This window comes from Manacus candei, unplaced genomic scaffold (genome assembly GCF_025592945.1).
Source record: "Manacus candei isolate 608988 ecotype Guabito, Panama unplaced genomic scaffold, ASM2559294v1 h1tg000073l, whole genome shotgun sequence".
NCBI classification, from domain to species: domain Eukaryota; kingdom Metazoa; phylum Chordata; class Aves; order Passeriformes; family Pipridae; genus Manacus; species Manacus candei.
The window spans coordinates 3,909,300-3,929,590 of record NW_026138121.1 but is presented as its reverse complement, the minus strand read 5'-3'; the positions used below and the strand labels follow the sequence as shown (position 1 = coordinate 3,929,590).

At 55.5% G+C, this 20,291-nt stretch overlaps 1 protein-coding gene across 1 annotated transcript; it reads right to left on the bottom strand.

The window, feature by feature from the left end:
• Positions 1-160: 160 nt before the first annotated feature.
• Positions 161-18,308, bottom strand: TAFA3 (TAFA chemokine like family member 3). The gene is made up of 6 exons (XM_051808692.1): positions 18,158-18,308; positions 12,058-12,142; positions 11,673-11,791; positions 3,809-3,958; positions 2,755-2,879; positions 161-1,458 (listed from the first exon to the last, which is right to left on the bottom strand). Exons 3-6 carry the CDS (start codon positions 11,788-11,790, stop codon positions 1,447-1,449), a joined length of 405 nt encoding a protein of 134 aa, XP_051664652.1. The 5' UTR covers position 11,791; positions 12,058-12,142; positions 18,158-18,308; the 3' UTR covers positions 161-1,446.
• Positions 18,309-20,291: the final 1,983 nt, after the last annotated feature.

The window sequence follows — 20,291 nt, the reverse complement described above, 5'->3', positions numbered from 1 at the left end:
CCACCTTTTGCTGGCCACAACAGGCTTCCAGCTCTTTTCCAGAGCCACCCTTGCATGAACTGGTTGGGATTGGAACAGGCAGGGCAGAGTCCCCAGCACGTCTGCCTCAGATCCAGTGGGCATGAGAAGCACTCTCAGAGCCTCCTTTAGCTGCTGAGTGAAAAGATCCTTTGCAGAGATTAAAATGAATTTATTATTTCACATTCTGGTATATACATCACATCTGGAGCGGGTACTACATACCCCGTTACAAAAACGTCCCAATAACGAGTCCCACCCGTGCCAGGAGGCTGCACCACACACCAGTGACCCTGGCAGTGCCATGGCCTCCCACAATATCTCCAGCCCCTCCCGAGCCAGCTTGTCCCTGCATGGGCCACAGATCGGGGCTGGAGGTGTTGACCCCACACCCCACAGTCCCGGGGTCCCCAGCCCTGCTGACACTGGGGGCACAGAGCTCGTGTCCTCTCCCCCTCGAGCTGCTGCACCACGGGAAATGGTGTGTCCTGGAGAAGGTCACGAGCTCAGGGCCGGGAGATGGTACATTTTCCTTTATTTTGGGTTAATGCAATAAAACCTGGCTGGGTCTGGGGCCCTGGCTGGGCATCTGCAGGCAGAGAGGGCTCCCCCGCACACGACTCTGGAATTCGATTGCAAACACAAGCAGAAACTCGGTGCCTGGGACTCGCACGGTGGAAAACATTAAATTTGCAGCCTGATTAATGCAATTACCGAGGAAGGAGAAACCAGCAGCATGCGCCATGGAGACATCTCACCATCCCCGGGGTACTGACGGGGTGTCACACACCCCCGGCCACGCTGCCACATCCGCCACAGGCAGGTGGAGGGGCAGGGAAAGCCCAGTGCTCCAAGGGCAGAGCAGTCCCCAGTGACCTGGGACCAGGCTGGAGCTCAGGGCCTGCTCCCGGGAACCCCCGGGCCAGGAGCTGGGAGCCACGTGGAGGAGGATCTCACACAACCATTGACTTCCCAATTCCTGCCAGCAACTCGGATTCAGCGTCTTGGGAGATGGGGAAAGGCGACTCACAGCAATGATTTCAGCTATTCGGAATAAAGCCCATTTTGGGGGCCCGCTGCCTGTCTGTCCCTGTATGTCAACAGCTCTTACATGGCTGGAGTATTTGATTTAAGAGGATTGGAGAACAAGCCCATTTCTTGGTTGGTGAACGTGTCCACAGAGGAGGAGGGGACCGTGGAGAGACAGGAGTCTGGCAGCTGTGCTGGGGTCCCTGCCTGCAGCCCCCGGGGCAGCCGGGGCTCAGCGGATGCTCTGGTCTGGTGGTACCTGTCACGGTCCTGCCAGCGGGCACAGGATGGCAGCCCTGGATCATCCCACCTCCACAGGCACCAGGACACGTCCTGCTGCTCACAGGAGCACCAGGACCCACGCCGAGGCTGGTCAGTCACTGCTGCGCTGCACGGGGGCTATCGAGTGACCTGTGGAGAGCAGGAGAAGTCACCCAACACATCCAGCTGGCTCCCCACCCAGGAATTACCACCAAACAGCCTTAAGAGGTGAAAATAAGATTTGATCTTTACGTTCATTTAGCTGGGTGGTCGTTCCAAGTGTCACCTTTGTGCGCCCCATGCTCTGGCTGCAGCTCCCGCTGGGGTCTGTCTGCAGAGGGGACTCTAAGGTGCAAATCCAGCCCCTTGGCACCATTCCAAAGTGACTGAAGTCACCCAAAGTCCCTTTGAAAACACAGGTCTGCGTTTCCAAACCGCTGCCTCCCTAAGGGAGGACAAGGGACACAAAAGGGGTGATGGAAGGATGGCCATGGAGGGCTCTGCTGGATGAGGGAGGAGAGCAGAACCTCCAGAGTGGACCAGGAATAGTCCCAGTGAGAGCCCAGGACAGCAAATCCAGAGCAGAGGCTTTGGGCAATGTTAACAGCTGGGGGAAACCAACCAAACAACAGTAAAATGGGAAAAAGACAACGAGCTCAATGTGGTGCTGCAGTGGATGCATGGGGCTGGAGGAACCTTCTTGGATGCCCATAAAAACACTTGAGCATGAAAGTGCTTTCTGTGCAATAAAATAATAGCAGTAATGAAAAAAACCTCAACATTGCTTAATACGATAATTTTATGGCAGGGGATGTGGGGCGAGGAAAACGAAAGCATAAGGAATAATTACACTCAACACAAGGAACAATGATTACAAAATTATGCAACTGATTAACCATGGCATATATGTAATTACTAATGAGTTTGATAAAATTTTAATTACACCTTGTTCTTTGGGGCATTCAGCAAGCCATGAAAATAATAATCATGTAGTGCTCTGTCACAGATGATTGCCTCAGACAGGGAGTGGGGACGGAGTCAGGGCTGTGCCACTGGGGTGGGATGAGCAATGTGTTGCCCTGGAGCAGTGGGAGGTGCTGGGGAGCAACCAGGACACCCTGGGATGGTGGAGACACCCCTATATGTCTGATCAGGGGCTGAGGCACCCAACATCCTCCTCACCGAGCTTCCCAGTGGGAATTATGAATTGGCAAAGCCATGGGACCCACTCAGGGCTGTGGGAGCCCCGCCAGCCCCTCCAGCACTGGTGACAACCGCACAGCCCAGATCCTCTGCTCTGCTTTGCACCCACACCAAACAGTGCCTGCCCTGGAGGAGCCACAGCTCTCCCACAGAGAACTCTTCTGGGGATGCTTTCCTGGGTTTTGTTTGCTCCAGGCTGGGGAAGGCACAGCCAGGCTTTCCCCCCACCTGCCTGGGACGTACCTTGGTCGTCTTCACCTTGTTGCCGCTGCTGCAGCTCCAGCCCGAGAGGTCGGGCAGCACCTTGCACTCCTCCCCGTCCAGGCACGGCTCCATCTGGCACCACCACTTCTGCAGCACGATGGAGGCTGGGGGAGAGGAGGGACCAGTGGCTGGGCTGTGACACGGGGCATGGGGGCCAGCCCTGCCCAGCTTTGGGTGACGGCAGGAGGTGCAGCCCCTCTCTCCAGCACAGCTCAGGTTGAGAAGCCTCGGTCAAGGAGCTTTGGTCAAGGAGCTTCTCATCACCTCCTGGCCTTGCCTGATCCAACTGCTCCACCTGCCTCAGGAACACCCTGTTTTCTCTCACCACCCCAGATAAAAAGCCTTATCCTCACTCCCAGTGAGAGCAGTGCTGTTCAAAAACCCAATTTAAGCTCCACCTACAGAGCAAAGGGACTGTCTCCTGCCACTCTGGTCTGTCAGGCTCTTGCAATTCATGCCTCTACCCAGAGCGGGCTCCCCTATATTTGGGAATAAGGACACTTGAGCTGTTGGGGACAACAAGAGCCTTCCCTGTCAACTCATCCTGTCATTTCCTGGTGTTGTACACAAGTGCACTCACAGGGCACCAGCTGCCAAGGGAGTCAATACCGCCCTGGCAGGGGCTGCTGCTGCTCCTGACGGTGATGGCATGTGATGGCATTCAATAAAACACGCACAGCTTGAGTTTTGCTTAGTGCTCCTCGCAGGTGATGGTGCTGCACAGCTGGAGTCACATCCCTGCCTCTGGCTGTGGCAGCACACTGAGGAGACATGCAGGGATCGATGCTGCAGTGCCTGGTCCCAGTGCAGTGATCCTGGAGCACCATAACCAGCACACAGCCTGGGGCAACACAGCCATGCCAACAGAGAATGTCTCCAAGATGCTCCCTCTTCCCCAGTGCTCTGCTGAAGGATCCCTGGGCAGGTCCCATCTGTTAATCCCAGCACCATGGAAGCTCCACAGCAGCCTGACAGTCTAGGAGGATGCAGTCAGGAGTTGCATGGGATGGGGCTGTGGCCGTGGGGTACTCACCATCCACACAGGAGGGAGCTGCCCGTGTGGTCCCTGCCACCTGCCCCGGGAAGCAGGAGCATTTCACCGTCTGGGAGCGCTCCTCGATCTTGTTCTTGTTGCAGCACCGGTGAGCTGCGATCACCTCACACGTGCCGGGCTCCACGTGCACTGAGGGAGGAGAAACAGCCACTGTCAGGCCCTGGAGACCCCAGGACACCTCCTGCCCACCCCCCCAGGCAGCACTGCCAGTGCATGCCATGACCAAGGCATCGGGAGAGACCGGCGTGGGCAGTGCTGTCCCAGCCTCTGGAATCTCCCTGGGGCTGCTGGTGACATACAGGCACTGAGCACAGCATCTCCCCAGCCCACCCCTAAGGAGAAGCACTGGTCCTGCCCCACACCTCCTGCATCTGAGCTCTCACTCCTAACAGCCCTCACACCCACCCTTACCCACCAAAATTCATCCCCTCTCGCCACGGCCAAGCCAAGGGCTTTATTGAAACTAATGAGCACGTTAGCTAATTGCAGCTGATAATGAGATGCACTTTGCTCTACAAGGGAGGACGGTGCATTGTGCTGCTTTTGGCTTCAAGCAGAGCACCACCACCTCTGACCCTCCAACTACAACCAACACCTTCGTCTCGTCATCACCCACCATCCTCAGGGTGGAGGAGGAAGGATCAGGATGGTGTTTCTACCCTGCAGGGACAGACAAATGTCACGGTGTTCATCAGCAACCCAGGCTGCTCTGCTGCTCCCCCCTCCCACTGCCATTAAAATATTAAGGAAGAAAGAAAACTACTGAGCTGGCTGATCACCCCTGGGATGGGGGTTTTGAGCTGGTCAGCATCACGAATCAATGCCTTGGCTGGGTAATGGCCCACACAGGCACAATGCAAATCAGCCAAACAGGGCTGGAGGGATTTCATTCCCACGACCCCAGAGATCCCTGCAGGTCCTGCTTAATGAGCACTGGAGGAGCAGTGCAGAGCCAGGCAGGGACATCCCCTGGGTCACCAGGAACAGGGTTTTATTCTGCAGCCAGCGGGAGCCAGGCTGGGTGGAGGATGGGGAAGCTGCATTCCTTCAGTGTGGCATCCCAAAATGAACGAAGGTGATCAGGTGTCAGGGTGTCAGACCTGGCTGCTCCATGCCCTCAGGACACCTTCCACATCCCAGAGTGCAGGCATGAGCCCCCAGGAGAGCCACTGGAGGAAAGGCTTGGGAAGGGGTGCAAGCAGGACAGGCAATGCCCACACAGGCACAATGCAAATCAGCCAAATGGGGATGGAGAATCTTCATTCCCATGACCCCAGAGACCCCTGCAGGTCCTGCTTAATGAGCACTGGAGGAGTGAAGTGTCCTGATGCTGGTGCTGCTGGCACAGGTACCAGTGAGCACAAGCCCACTCTCTGCCCTCTCCCAGCACACTCAGCTCCAGCAGTCACTCTGACCCATCCTGTGTTTGCCAGCCTCAGCCTGTCCATCCAGCCTCAGCTTCACCCCTGGCCACTGCTGGAGGGTCCTGCTGGGGGTCCCAGCCACCCCCAGCCACATGAAGTGAGGGGGACCAGGGGCAGCTGACCTGTGTCACAGCAAGTGCCCCCATGGGTGCCCATCACATCCCTGTGCTCACCAGCAAACACTGCCCGGCTTCCAGGAGCTTTTGGAATGCGGACACTTCACCTCCCCAGGGAAAGCTGAGGGAAATGGGATCTCTCCCCGTGGTGCTGAAGGAAATCCCTTTACCTTGCAGCCACGTTTTCAAATCCCTGCTGGGAAATGATTGTCCAAGTGCAACCTCCTGGCTTACAAATAGCTGTGCCAGCTTCCAGCCAAAGCATTCCTTGCCCTTCTCCTGTTCCCACCGTGTCCAAGTGCCAGATGGGAGACGAAGGGCAGGATGTGAGGAGCTGCCCCCAGACACACCTCTGTGCCCTGCACCCCCCAGCACACGGGCAGGACAGGCCACGCAATCACCACAGCTTTAATTTTCTTTATTTATTGTTATTTCACGGTCATTTGCTTTTAATGCACCATCGCTTTCATTTATGCCCATAATAATTACACAATTATCTATCCTGGAATATTTTGTAATAGCATCCCTGGCCATAAATTTTATCTTCCCTTTGAAATGCCATAACAACTCAGCTTTAATAATAAATTCCATTCTTTTTGCATGCAGAAATGGTAGACCTCGGTGGAAGCGAGAAGGAAAGCAACTCATTAATGAACAAACGTGACTGTTATGCTCTGGTGTTATGCTTCATGGGCTTTTTCAAATAATCTGAGGTAGAAACAGAGATCCTTGGCTTCAGCTGCCTGTGAGCCCACATTCCCACCACGCTGTGGTCCGGGACCACAAGGAGTCACTGTCCCACCCTGCACACCCCACCAGGGGGTTTTACACCCTCCAGCCTCAGTGCTCACACGGAGCTGTGGTTTTGACTGGTTTTTAGAAAAGCTTCATTAGCAGAGCTCTTCCCAGGAGGGCTGCCCAGGCGACCCCTCTGCTCCCTCGCACTCCTGCTCTCCGGCTGCTCATTTTCAGCTAATTTAAAAAGGTTCAGCTGAGGGAGAGCCAGGCAGAACTGAGAAATCGCTCATTACAGCCATGCAATAGGAGTTTGCTAACGTGCCAAAGCCCTTTTAATTTGCTCAAAAAGGTGCAGCTCAGAGATAAAGAGAAATTTTCCTCTCCTCTGCCTCACTGCAGCTGGCTGAGCACAGGGCATGGTGGTGCCAGACTCACAGGCTTGGAGCCTCTGCCAGGGAGGAGCTGCCTACACAGAGCACCCTGCCTGGGCCAGGCACCCCACTGCCCTGGCACAGCCCCACAGCCCCCTGGTACAGCCCTACAGCCTCCCTGGGCATGCACAGCCCCACAGCAAGGGCACTACTGATGGCAGAGCTGGGGGAGCAGCACGAAGCCCCAGGAGCCATCCTTCTCTCAGGCCATGAAACACTTCCATGTGCCTAAAGGTCTTGGAATTGTAGAATCACAGAATGGTTTGGATTGGAAGGGACACTAAAGCCCACCTCGTTCCACCCCCTGCCATGTGCAGGGACACCTCCCACTAGCCCAGGTTGCTCCAAGCCCTGTCCAACCTGGCCTTGGACACTTCCAGGGATGGGGCAGCCACAGCTTCTCTGGGCAACCTGTGGCGGGACCTCCCCACCCTCACAGGGAAGAATTTCTTCCTAAAATCTACTGTAAATCTCTCATCTTTTAGTTTAAAACCATTACCTTGTGAGCATCCAACATCCTGCCCTGGGGCACAGTGACAATGGAAGTTTGCCTGCTGCCCAGACCCCTCCAGGTGCATCCCCTTCCCAGGCATTTGAGCAGGAGTGACATTCCCGCGGGAAGAGCCATCCCACCTGGCACGAAGCACCCCAGCTCCTGCACACCAGATTCACCCCCTTTCCTGCCCCTCGCCGCCGACCCCGAGAGCCGAGCGGGCTCAGGGGTTGGGCGGTGGCAGCTCCCGCTGCTCGGATGTGCTGATCCCCGGGATGCCAGCAAGAGACGCTGCTGTCTCCTCGCTGCAGAGGGGCTGAGCAGCCCCCGTGCCGAGGGATTCCAGCAGGAGAGCGGCGCCGAGGGTTTCCCTGCCACGCTGGGCTTTCATGTCCCACGCCCGGCAAGCACAAGCAGAGGGGCTGAGCCCACGTGCAGCGCGATCCATGGGCTCCAGAGCTCCCTGCAGCTGCCTCTCCTTTTGCTGAGCAGCAGGAAACTTGGAACAAAACGCGGATCAGATGGATGGTGTGTTTAACACCAACAGCAGGAAACCCCCAGAGAGCCTGGGATAAGTTCCAGAGCTTCTGGCACACTTCTCCCTCCCATTTAACTGGTATTTCCCCACTGGAACCATTTTTAGAAAAAAAAAAAACACCTTATCTCATGGAACCATAAAAGAATTGTAAGAGAGCAGGGCTTTTGAATCCTGCATGCAAAAATAAAATAAAAATGGTGTCCTGCTCTGGCTGACCTTTAAGTGAGCAGCAGAACATGGGTTTTTATGGCATAACCTCAAATGACACATTTTGAGTGTCTCAGGGAGCGTGGGCACAGCTCCACATGTTCAGTATAAAACACTGCTCTGCTTGCTGGTAGAGAGCTGCAAAATGAAGAGAAGTTGGATGCATGTGAGTGCCAGGCAATGCCCAAAGCCCTGTGTCAAACCTCCTCCTCCTGGAAGTGTCCAAGGCTGGGTTGGATGGGGCTTGGAGCAACCTGGTCTATTGGAAGGTGTCCCTGCCCATGGCAGGGGATGGAACAATATGAACTTTCACGTCCCTTCCAACCCAAACCATTCTGTCATTCTATGATATGGTTCTCCTGGGCACTGAAATGCTGTTAAAGGGGTTTGGGTGTCCCGGGGAGGGGCTGAGCAGCAGGGAGAGGCAGGACCTGGAGGGAGGCAGAGGATCCTGTCCCTGGTGGGCTCTGCTCAAGGGTGGCACAGCCCTGGGGGCACCAGGAATGGAGCAGATCATGGGCAGACCTGGGCAGCCAGCGGTGTGAGTGATCTGTGCTCCGCACCCTGCAACAACTCCACTACTAATATTCACTAAATAATTAAAGCCTTAAAATCACTACTGCCTTAGATGCATGTATTATTTAAGAGGGCTTTGGAGAGAGGCAGCCTTGTTTTTATCGCTCATTATCACCACATTTCTGTTGGGATTTTTTCGCTCTTGTCACCTCGAGACTGCACATCACACTCCGTCCCCACGTGTGTGAGTGTGTGCACATCCATGAACTGCTCGTGCACATCCCATCACTCCACACTTGCAAGCAGAAGTCCAAACTCCTGGGCTTGTGCTGAGAACAGCTGGGAGTGTTCTGACATTGTGTGACAAGGACACCCTGCAGCTGGGGATGCAGCTCCCCACACACAACCACCCATCCCCCAGGTGCTGAATGGTGATCCCACACCCACCTTGTCTAGGAAGGGTGAATTAGGACAATATTCCACCTTCATGTAAAGGCTGCATGGGACAGAGGAACCAAGGCTTCTCCAAGTGAAGCATCTCATAAGCAAAAGCCACAGAGCTGCTGCCTTCCCTCCGAGCAGTGCTGACCAGTAAATCCCTCTTACAACCCCATCAGAAACTGGTGCTGTTCTTTCATCCAGAAAACCTCATTTCCCAAAAGCTGACTAAATGCCTTTACTTCTGCTCCAGGTTGAGCAACGAACATGGATAAAAGCGAAGACATCACTTTGATTATCAGTTTTAGAGGGGTTCAGTAGGAAGTGCTGGGGCCACCTTTGTGGGAGCTGGAGCCAGACACCCCAGCCTTGTTCATCACAGAGACCTCGCCACGTTACACGGGGGATTAAACTGCTGGTGAATCATTCCTCACTGAGGAGTCTCCTATTCCATTTCCAAACGACTGTGCTTGGTTCCTGTGGCTCTTTAAACCCAACCACACTCCCCAGGAAGGACTGCTCTGCTTGGGCACAGCAGCATCTCCACATGGGGTGGGCACAGGGGGGTCTCAGGCACACGGTGTGATTTTTGAGGCTGTCCTGTGCAGGGCCAAGAATTAGACTTGATGCCTGTGGGTCTCTTCCAACTCAGGGTATTCCATGATTCTACCATCAGACCTTACTGCCACAGCCCAAATGTGGTGGCAAAGAGAGGGTCTGCAGGTGGGCTCTCTGTTCAAGAAATTCATAAGTTTTCTGGGCTCTGAAACCTTGCAGTAACCATTAGAGCCCTTTCTCTATTATTGCTCATTTTAAGTGGTTTTAGCTGTGAATAAAGTCAATGCTCTAATGGGCTGAAAGCTCTTGATGTGTGTGTCCATCAGCACCTCTGACTCTGGGGGTCTCAGGCACTGGTGACACAGAATTCCATACAGAAACAGAACTGCAGCTTCCTTGGACACAAATGTCACTGCCACCAAGGATGCAGCATTATGGAAGTGTGTTTCAAACATAACATTCTCCAAAAACTGTCCCAAATGAAGCAAAAGCACAGGAAAAGAAAAAAAAATAGGAAAGGAAAGGCCATGAACTTGGCAAGCAGAGCAAGAATTCCTGGTTTGAGTTCATGGAAACACAGCCCAGGAGAGGAGGCAGCCACGGAAGGTTCTTACAGTGCCAGAAAAGCAGGATGGGCAGAGAGAAACCGTGTTCATACAGACATAGGGTGGGGTCAAAATTTTAAGTGCTTACTCCTGGTCTGCTCTCTTTGCTGTGGATTAGATTTTTCCTGAATAAAAAGTACAGGGTTTGGTCCACTGTGGTTAAGTCTGTGTGAGTGAAAATTCCCCAGCTCTCTGCCTGCTGGCACGTGAGTCCCTGAGCCTGGCTGTTCATGGACGAGTGAGATTTATACATAATTCACACCCCAGCAGTACACTTGGGCATCTGCACTTCAAACCTGGGTGAGTTGCTGCTTTATTAATGCCAGGTCTGACTCTTCCCTGAAGAAGCAGCTCCTTGCAAATTGATCCCGTGGTGGAGTGGGATTCTCTGGCACTGGGATTGGGCAGGTTGGGTGAACACTTGGCTGTCAGCAGTGCCTGTATCCCAGGGACTCCTGAGCCAGTGCTGTAAAGTCATCCCAAAAATAAAATTAGTTTTTCCCAGATCAGAATCACAGAATAGTTTGAGTTGGAAGAGGCATTAAACCTCATCTTGTTCCACCCCCTGCCGTGGGCAGGGACACCTTCCACTAGCTCAGGTTGTTCAGAGCCCTGTCCAACCTGGCCTTGGACACTTCCAGGGATGGGGCATCCGGGGTTAGGAGGAGGGAAAGGCAGGTATCTGCTGCCTGGCTGGGTGAGGGAGTCACTCTGGAAGAGGCGTTTTGGTTTTAAACAACGTGGTTGGGGATTACAGGATTAGAACTGCTTTAACTGTCAGGCAAAAATGACAGAAATAGGACAGGGTTAGGTGTGGGGTCAATCAAGAGCACGAGTGGTTTCAAATTAACCCTTAAATGCCCTTTCCAGACTGAGGCACAAGAGGCAGACAGTGGGTGCCCCAGGATCACTCCAAGTGTTTGTCTCTGCTGCCCAACAGCACAGCCCTGCCAGCAACACCAGTAGCACCAGTGACACCAGTGCCCACCCACCCACACGTCCTCCCACCATGCACCCAAGGAATCTCCAGCCCTGGACCACTGGGTCACCACCCTGGCATGGCCCATCAGGCTCCTGCACCAGGCAGGGTGGGCACAAAGGGCTGAGCATGACTCCTCAGCTGCTTCCCTTCTCCAGACACAAACATCAGCCACAGGTTCACACAACCCCTCCAAAAAGTCACTTCCATGGCACAGAGGAGCATTCCAACACACACACACACAGAGGGAGAATCTCAGATCCACAGCTGGGAATAACAAATGAACATTCCAGAGCCAAGACGATGCTTTCCAGCAGGACTTTCAGTCCTACATCACTTTATACTTGTTCCACCTTTCAAGATGATCTTTGCAACCAGGGGGATGAAAATTTGTATTTCTAACAAAAGCCTGAGGTGGAGAGTGTTCATTGCATAACAAGTGGGGTTTGTGACTCTCATTGCACCTTGGATGGAAAGATTTACGTCCACAGCTCACAGACCAAGAATCACCTCAGTAATCACCTGAATATACAGATGTATCAGATGTACCCATGGGTCATCCTGTGTGTCTCAGATTTTGCTACAGACATGAAGCAATTCGCTTTTCAGCTCCTCAGACCAGCCAGACTCACCAAACTACAGGTTTTAAATGCCTCATATCGGGTATCCACAAGTCCTAACTCCAAGGAGCAGCTTTACTGGCCTATGGCTCCATGTTCCTGCCTGTCTCCAAGGAGCAGCCCAGGGAGTTTTCTGCACACACAGGCACTCCAAGTGCAAATCCCACGTCACTCTCCTACCTGAATGGCTTCTGTGATGATGGGTGGAGGCCAGTGTCAGTCGTCCCCACAGCGTGGTAAGGCAGAGAGTGAGCACGAAAACCCATTTGCTCAGGCTCTGTATGTCTCTCTCACTCATTCTACCAAAAAGAAGAAAAGATATGTGGAGGAAGAGGGGTGAGGAGGGCTGGGAGGTGCAGCCCCACTCATCAATGCTGATGCACACAGCGGTGCAGCCACTGAACATGCAGGGACTGGGGTGTCCTGGCTGTGGGGACACGGTCCTGGGAGAGGAAGGGATTCACCCACCACCCTCAAATGGGCTCGAATTTCAGCAGCAGCCCAGGCCACTGCAGCAGGACAGAAAGAAACCCCACCAGCAGCAGCACAGGTAAGTAATAGTTACCTTTTACTGGGGATTCACGCTCACATCTGCGCATCTGCCAACCTCAGGTGGGTCAGGTCTTGGCCAGGGGCAGACATCAGCGCGTCTGAAAGGAGAAAGAAGGACATGGGCAGTGATACTTGCTGTCAGCGTGAGCCACTGTGTCCCTGGGAGTGGCTGGGGACACCTTGGGCTTGACCAGCTCCACTTCAACCAACACACCCTCGGGTGGCCATCACACACACCGAAACCTCTCAGGAGCCCAGCCCCTAACCCTGCTCGCCCCTCTGAACAGCAGCAGCAGGACCCATCCACTGCAGCAGAGCTGCTCCAGGTTTTTACTGCTGAAAGCACAAAACCAGGCCCTTTGTAGTAGGTTATTAATGCAGATGACAAATACCACACACAGACCCCGAGTGTGTGGGAAGAGCCAGAGTAAAATCAGCAGGAGCAGTTCCAGGCTCCACCTTTTCCGTGCGTGGTCACACACCCACACTGCCCTCGTGTCACCCAGGTCCCTTGCAGTGATGCCCAAGGTTTGGCACTTGCAAACCACTTGCTGACAGACAGATGGATGGACTGATCATGCTGGATCTCCTGGGGTCAGCACCACTCAGGGATCTGAGAAATAGGGCAGCTGATGCTTGGTTGGATACACACAGCCCGCAGCAGCTCCAGAACCTGCAGCCCAGTGCTCTCCTCTCCCAGCACATCATTTTCTTCTGGGGCTGCTTCTCCTCTCAGCACAGCTGCCAGGTTCATGCAACCACACATGCACACTGCATCCATTACCTCTGGACACACCAATAACCTCCCTTGGCACCTCTGTGCACACCAGGGCACTGCACAGGCACCCCCTTCCACCCCACACAGGGTGCGCCGGGAAGGAGCCGAGTTTTACATCATCTGGAGCCCTTAGGGGAAAATGTAAATCCCCAAAGAGTTGGTATTTTACTGTCGACTGCTCTAAATATGTTTTCTGCACTATTTACAGCCACAGCCCTGCAGGTGGGAACAGCTCTGGGGCTCCACAGGCAGAAGCACTTGACAGCGACGTCACCGCTCGGCGTCTGCCAAGTGACGTGGAGACCTCGTGGCCTTGGTTATCACCTGCTGGGGTCTAACCAGGTCCAGAGCAAACTGAGTCCCCCATAAAACTTTAGTGCTGGATCATAACTCATAACATGAAGGGGATTGATGCTCAGCTTGGGGAGAGCTGCCAGGACCAGCAGCCAACCTCGCACCCACAGTCCCCTCCATGGGCAGCACAGGGTTCCAGCAGTGCAGCAGACAAACCCACACCTCTGAGGGAAGAAATCTTCATTTTTGAACCATCCTCTAAATTTCTATCCGCTCTGGACCACGAGACAGTGAAACAGTAGCTCTAATGAAGAGCCAGAACACAAAGTGCTGACATTTTTAATCAAAACAAAGTGATTCGAGGTGGTAAAAAGGGCATTTCTTGTTTTGAAGCATTTCAAAATGAATTGTCCTGTTTTAAAATGACATTTCAAAATGAAAAATGCTTCATTCTAAATTGTTGATTTAAAGTGATATTTTCCACTTTGATTCTCCCATCTGGAAAAAAAAAATAATCCGAAAATGTCATCAAAAATGCTGACATTTGCCCAGAAAAAAAAAGGAAAGGTATTTTGGCAAAAACACATATTTTATGCTAAAAAAGAAATTAGAGGTAAGGAAATGCTCTTAATTAATGCTGTGGGATGGTCGGTTTGGCCAGGAGCAAACGGGAGAGTGGCTGGGAGCATCTTGCTCACTGTCCTGGCTCCATCCCTGCCCACTGGGTGACAAGGGACTGATCCTGCTCCAGCCCCTCTGTTGCCAGAATGAACCCAGGATGGGTCAATACACAAGAAAACCTTGAGGTGATGTGATGAGACTGTGAGACTCCCTCAGGTAAACCCCTGCTTAGGTGATCTCCTGCACTCCAGCAGAGTCTTCGCTGCATGAGGCTTCTCAGAGGGGGATCATACAACAGCCAGCACTGTTGGAGTTCCTTTGGAGACACGACAGCCTACTGTGTAAATATTGATGCCAGCTTAAAGTGTGCACTATTTGCTCAGTGACAAAGTAAACAGCTCTCCTGGAGCTGCTCAGCCCTCCATGTGAATCCAGAGGCAGCTCCGCTGCATCCAGCCGGGATCAGGGCATGTGTCCCCCCACCCTGTGGGCACCCCCCCAGACATGCCGTGCCAGGGAGGAGCTGTGCCCCAGCTGGGATGTGCACACAGCTGTCCTGCCCCACCCCGGGGCACACCTGGCAGCCCAGATGTGAGGGTTGCCAGCCAGCCTCTGCATTTCTTGTGATGGCGAGTCCCCGACGAACATCCCACGTGCCTTTCAGCGGAGCAGTCGGGCTCACATCAGGAGACCCCACTCTCCTGGCTGCTGCTCCAGCTCTGGCTGCCCCTTCATGCAGAGAGCACAGCCCCGAGCCCCACAGCCCACACCAGAGCCCCTCTGGAGAGCCTGGCCTCAGCTGCTGCCCATGGGACCCTCCAGCCATGTGAGGTCTCCAGGGGATATCCCTAAACCTCTCAGCCGGACAAAAACCAAGCGCCCCGCTGGCTGCTCCCATCCCACACAGGACAGGGACACGCTCCCAGAGCAAGCTATATTTAGCTCGGAAAGGCTGAGCTGTTTGTTGTAGCCAAGGAAGCATAAATAAATCACGTTATCAATAATGCAGCCTGCACTGTCCACAGCACATTCCAAAGGGAAGCCGCCACGCGGAGAGGAAGGAGCCGCTCCGGCAGCCAGGAGAGCGCAGGGGCTCAGGGGAGCACGAGGCTGAGAGGTGCCACCCTGGTGTTCCACCCTGGCACAGGCACTCAGGGCTCCCACTCATGCCCAAACTCCCGTCAGAAAACACATCTCCGCAGAAACTGCTGTTTTGACAGTTGTCAACCCCCGGCGTCGTGAGATTCCAACTACAAATGTTTGGTCTGACTCGAGATTTTTCAGCCTGGAGTGTCAGTTTGAAATGAAGAGTGGCGTTCTGGCACGTCAAAGCACTTAATTTTGATTGAAAGTATCAATATTCTCCATTCTGTTACGTTCCGTTTGGAATTTTGTGGGATTTTTCATTAAGATTTTTTAGGTGCTTTTGCCTTTCAGGTCTGGGCTGGGACCTGAGGTAACTGCCAAGTGCCCAAATCTCTCAGAAGATCAAACTCAGCTGTAACCAGGGTGGCAAGAGATGATATTTCCTTTGTGTGGGCCAATGTTCCTCCCCATAGGCACACGTGGGCACGGGCCACCACCCACACCGGAGACATATTGAGGTCTCCCAACACAGAGACATCCTGAGAGCAGCTCCATGCTGTCCTCCCAGACCCTGACCACTCCACCTGTCACAGCACCTCTGGATTTTTCCCTCTTCCTTCATTAAATCCACACGTGGAACTGCCACCCTCCAGCCAGGGCTGCTCTGTGCACAGCTCACTGGAGCACAGCCCGCGCCCCACGGTGCTAATGAGGGACTCTGTCATGCCAAATTATGCTCCAAGCCCTGCCGGTCTGGAGCATTGTTTGCAAAGGTCCATGTGAGCTGGATAATTAGAGTTAGCAGAATTCCACCCAAAAAGAAGAACGAGAGAGGTGGGGGAGCTGCTGCATTGGCCGGGTTCTGTGCCGAGTGACACGAACCCTCCTTGCTGCAGCCCCAACCCTGTCAACCTCTGTGCACCTCTGGCCCTGCAGTCCTGCCAGTTTTCCGAGAGCTATTTCCATACTCCTGCTGTTTCAGCATTTCTTGGAACTTGGGCACCTTTGTTTGATGCTTTGACCCAACAGAGCACAACCTGAAGGTCGGCAGTGCCAGGCAGCTCCATACCCCGGCCACAGAGCGGGAAGGAAAACCTGGCCAGAGCCCTCGGGCACAGAAATCCTCCCACACCACTGGGGATGTTATGCTGCCCATTGGAGAGGGTGATTTTATTTTAGTATTTCCCTGAAGCAAATGTCCCACTGGGCAGGATACGGGGATGGGTTGTGCACCCAGCCTGGGACCACCCTGAGCATCCCTGTCCATAGCTGGAGAACCTCAGGACAGCAGTGGCTGATCCCTCCACACAAAAGAAGGGCTGGACCCGCAGAGCTCTCTGCCTGCTCCGTGTCTGCAGGAGCTGCCCAAGGGAATGTGTCCTTCCCTCACCCCCAGGCACAGCTCCGAGGGCTGCACAACAGCCAAGGCAGAGGTGTGGAGAGGCTGCTGGGTTTCCAGGGAAGCTGGTGCCTCCTTGGAAGATCCTGACAAGCAAGGAAACACCTGGGAAGGCACAGCACGGGTTCTGGTATGGTCAGCAGCCTGGCTCAATCCCTGCTCCCTCTGCAGCTCTGAGGATGCTCCGTTAGAGGCAGAGCTGGGAAGTTGGAGCTCCCATGGTCACAGAGCTGGGGCAGCACTGAGGGAGCTGGATGGCCCCTTGGAGCACCACTGATGGGAGCTTCATGCAGCATCTCCCACACCCTGCCACGCTCTGAGCTGCCCAAAGGCTGTACTGCTCCTCCCCGAAAGGAAAACCCCACTGCAGGGGAGGCTGGCCCAGCCCCAGAGCTCCAGGTTGAGCCAAGTCATTTTGCACACTTCATTTTAGCTCTTACTCAGGTCACACTGACAGCAGTCCCGCCCCACAGCTGTGTTTGTGAGGGCAGCAGGAAGCATGTACCCTCTGGCCAGGCAAAGAGGTGTCAGGGGAGCACAAAGAGATGCAGAGGACTCCTTCCCCCAAATGTGCTCTCTCATCCTCTTCTCCACGCTGATTTATTTCCAGCTTCTTGTTCATTCCTCCAGCGTCTGCAGCATTTCCTTCCCAGCCAAGGTGAGCGGAAGAGTTTTTAATTCCACCCAAGCACGGGCCTGTTCCTGCTCCCTCACTCAGTGGATCCCACCACGCCACTGCCACTGGCATCTTGAAGGTCAGCTCTGCTGACAGCCAGAACCTCTGCTTCGTCCAGTGCCAGGATTGTTCCCCAGGAGTTACAACATCTCACCTGTGCAGGCTCCTTGCTGGGGTGTGGGTGCCCCAGTGCAGATCAGCTCTCTCAGGGCAAGAGCACCCACACACTGAACAGCCCCCCAAGCCTCGCACTGCAGCAAAAGGGATGGCTAATGGGCAGGAGGAGGAGACTCCTGCTTCCCTGCCCGGCACCACGGCATGGACCGACTCGTGCCCCGCTCCAGAATGGGACTGGCACAGCTCACACTCTCCTCTGGGCCATTGAGCCTCCACTCGTGGGTGAGGGGGACACCTATCCTGTGTCCATCCTGTGCCCCTCGAGCCACCCCAGGAGGCAGCAGAACCCCAGCGCCCCTTCCCCACTCCAGCCGGGCAATGGACAGAGGCTGACTAGAGGAGCTATGGCAGAGAGGAAAGAAGCAGAGGAAGATGGAAGACACCATCCCATCCTGTCCTGCCCGAGGCTTTGGTCACACAGGCAGCTTGCACCGAAGGCAGCAGCGGTTGGGATTCACGGCCCCTTCCAGGGAGAAGGAGCATCTTTGGCTGCAGAGCTTGGGGTCTCTCCAGCCGTGTTTTGCCTCTCAGAATGGCGAGCGGTTTCGCAGGGTGGGCAGAACCGTTTCACCGGGGCAAACAGTCCCCCTGGTCAGAGCCCACCCCCGCAGCCAGTGGTCGGACCGGGCCCCGCCGGGTCCGAGCCCCCTCCGCGGCAGATCCCCCGCCACAGGGCGGGCAGGGACCGGGGGCGCCGCTGCTGCCGGAGCCACCGCTAACGGGGCTCGGGGCTCAGGGCAGCGCCGGCCGCGAGAAACTCACCGTGGGGACCCTCCCGAGCCCCGCACGGGCTCCGGGGAGCCCCGGGAGGCGACACGGGACCGGGGCACTCGGGGACCGGGCAGCGACGTGCGGCGGCCGGGCCGAGCCGGGACCCCCGAACCGGCATCCCGGTGCCGCCGCTGCCCGCTGGCAACACCGACCCCGGCGGCTCCCCAGACCCCGGCTCCCTCTCCGGGGCTCAGCGTCCCCTCGGAGCGGCACCGGGCCGGGGCGCGGGGCCCCGACGGCGTCCGGCAGCGCGGCGGGAGCCGCCCCGGGGGTCCCTTCGCGCTCCCCTTCCCCAAACTTTCCGCACGTACCTGCCGGTGCTGCCCTCGGTGCGGGCGGGGGTCGCCGCTGCCCATGGCCGGGGGGGCCGCTCCGCTCCGCCGGGTCAGCGCCGCCTCCGCGGGCCGGTGCGCCCGGGGGCCGCGGGCATCGCCGGGCGGCGGCGGCGGCGGCGCGGGGCTGTGCGGGGCTGGGCGGGGGCGGCGGGCGCGGAGCCGAGCGGAGCCCGGCGGCCCCGGTGCCGGCGAGAAGGGGCGCAGCGCCGCCTGCTGCTGCCGCCGCCCCGGGACCGGCCCCGCGATCCCCGCCCGCCACCGGCACCGGCTGCTGCCGCCGCCCCGGGACCGGCCCCGCGATCCTCTCCCGGCACCGGCTGCTGCCGCCGCCCGCCGGGACCGGCCCCGCGATCTTCTCCCGGCACCGGCACCGGCTGCTGCCGCCGCCCCCGGGACCGGCCCCGCGATGCCCGGGCTGGTACCGGCACCGGCTGCGCTCCGAGCCGCCCGCCGCCGCCGCCCCCGCCTGCAAGGGCGGCTGCCCCGCCCCGGTCAGCCCCGGTGCCCGTCAAGGCGGCCGGGGAGGGGAGGAACGGGCAGAGAGAGAGAGAATTTACCGGAAAAAAAAAAAATCACGGGGTGATGGTGGCCCTGTGAGCAACGAGGGGCACGGAGCGGTGCGGGGATGGACGGACGGATGGACAGACAGACACACAGACAAACTGACTGACTGCTGGCCCTGCTCCTGTGGCACTCTCAAAGCATGAGCCTGGTCAGAGCTCATCTACCCAAAAACTAGAGGGGTACTGAACGGTGTGGGGATGGACGGACAGATGGACAGATGGACGCACTCCTGCAGCCCTCTCCTCCTCGAAGGGGGAGCCTGACTTTGGTGTCAACCCACCAAAACTCGCAGCTTTCCTGGAGCCAAGGACTGCCGAAATACCTGGCTCTGGCTCTGCAGGAGACTCGCTCTGATGCTGGGGACCCCAACATCCCAACTGGGCCAGTTCCTTCCCCAGAGCAGCTCCAGGCCGGGCCAGCAAACCCCTCCCGGTGCCCCCCAGGACACAGCTCCAGTCACAACAGGCAGCAACAGGCTTTAAAACGCCAACAAACAGCAAGAGCAAAGGTTGAATTTTCACAATTGCTGCCAGGAGTTAGACCAGCAGCCTCAACACAGCTGAGGCAGAGGCTGGAGTTACATACTCTCATTTTCTTTGCTTTGTTCAAACCCATCTGCACATCGATGAAAGCCTTTGGTTTCTGAAGACAGCTCACTGCTTACTCCTGGACCTTCCAACCCACCACTCAGCTGGAAGCACGGAATGATTTCCAAGGCCAATCTGAGTTACAGATCAACGGCAGCTGTTCAGACAAATCACACGTGGGCAGTTTGCAAATCTCCCAGCCATTTGCTTTCCATGGGATCCCTGAAGCCTTTGTGCAGCCCCCCTCCCTTCCCAGGAAAGCAGCCCTTGGAAAGGGCTCTGCTGAGAGCCCTGGCCGTGTTCAAATCCCTGGCAGCCTCCCCTGGGCACTGTCCCTCCTGGCACTGCCACCCCATGCCCAGGCAGATGCCCTGAGGTCCCCCCTGGGGGACCCACAACCTTGACTTCTTCCCCAGGGTAATAATCACCCCAAAATGCACACGGGGATCCAGGGGAGAGGACCCCAGCCCACGAGAAGATTAGGTTCCTTTGCTGTTTTATCTAAAGAAACCGAGTTCCTCTTTCCCCTTTTATAGAGTCAAAATTGCCATATGTTGAATTCCAATTAGTTAGACTTGGCTGCTCAAAAGAAAAAAGGAAAAGCTCTACAAGATTAACCCAAGCCCCAGTAATAAGATATTAAGGAAATACAAGCATCTCATTTTTCAGATCAGAGGGTTTTAATAATAATGACAAAAATCAATACGAAACTAAATTAAATCTGCTGTTTATATTCATCAGGTAATTTGATCGAGAGGCTGCCAATTCAGGTCTCTAGTGCTGTGATAAGTAAATACAAACACGCTACTTTCACATCACAAAGTTTTAGTGGAATGATCAAGAGCAAATGCAATCAAAACTATTTTTCACACCAGCCAAATTCCAATTAAATTAGGCCAGATTATTTATTAAGGAAGCCTACAAAACTCCAGCTCTTTATTGATGTAATGATATAGAAA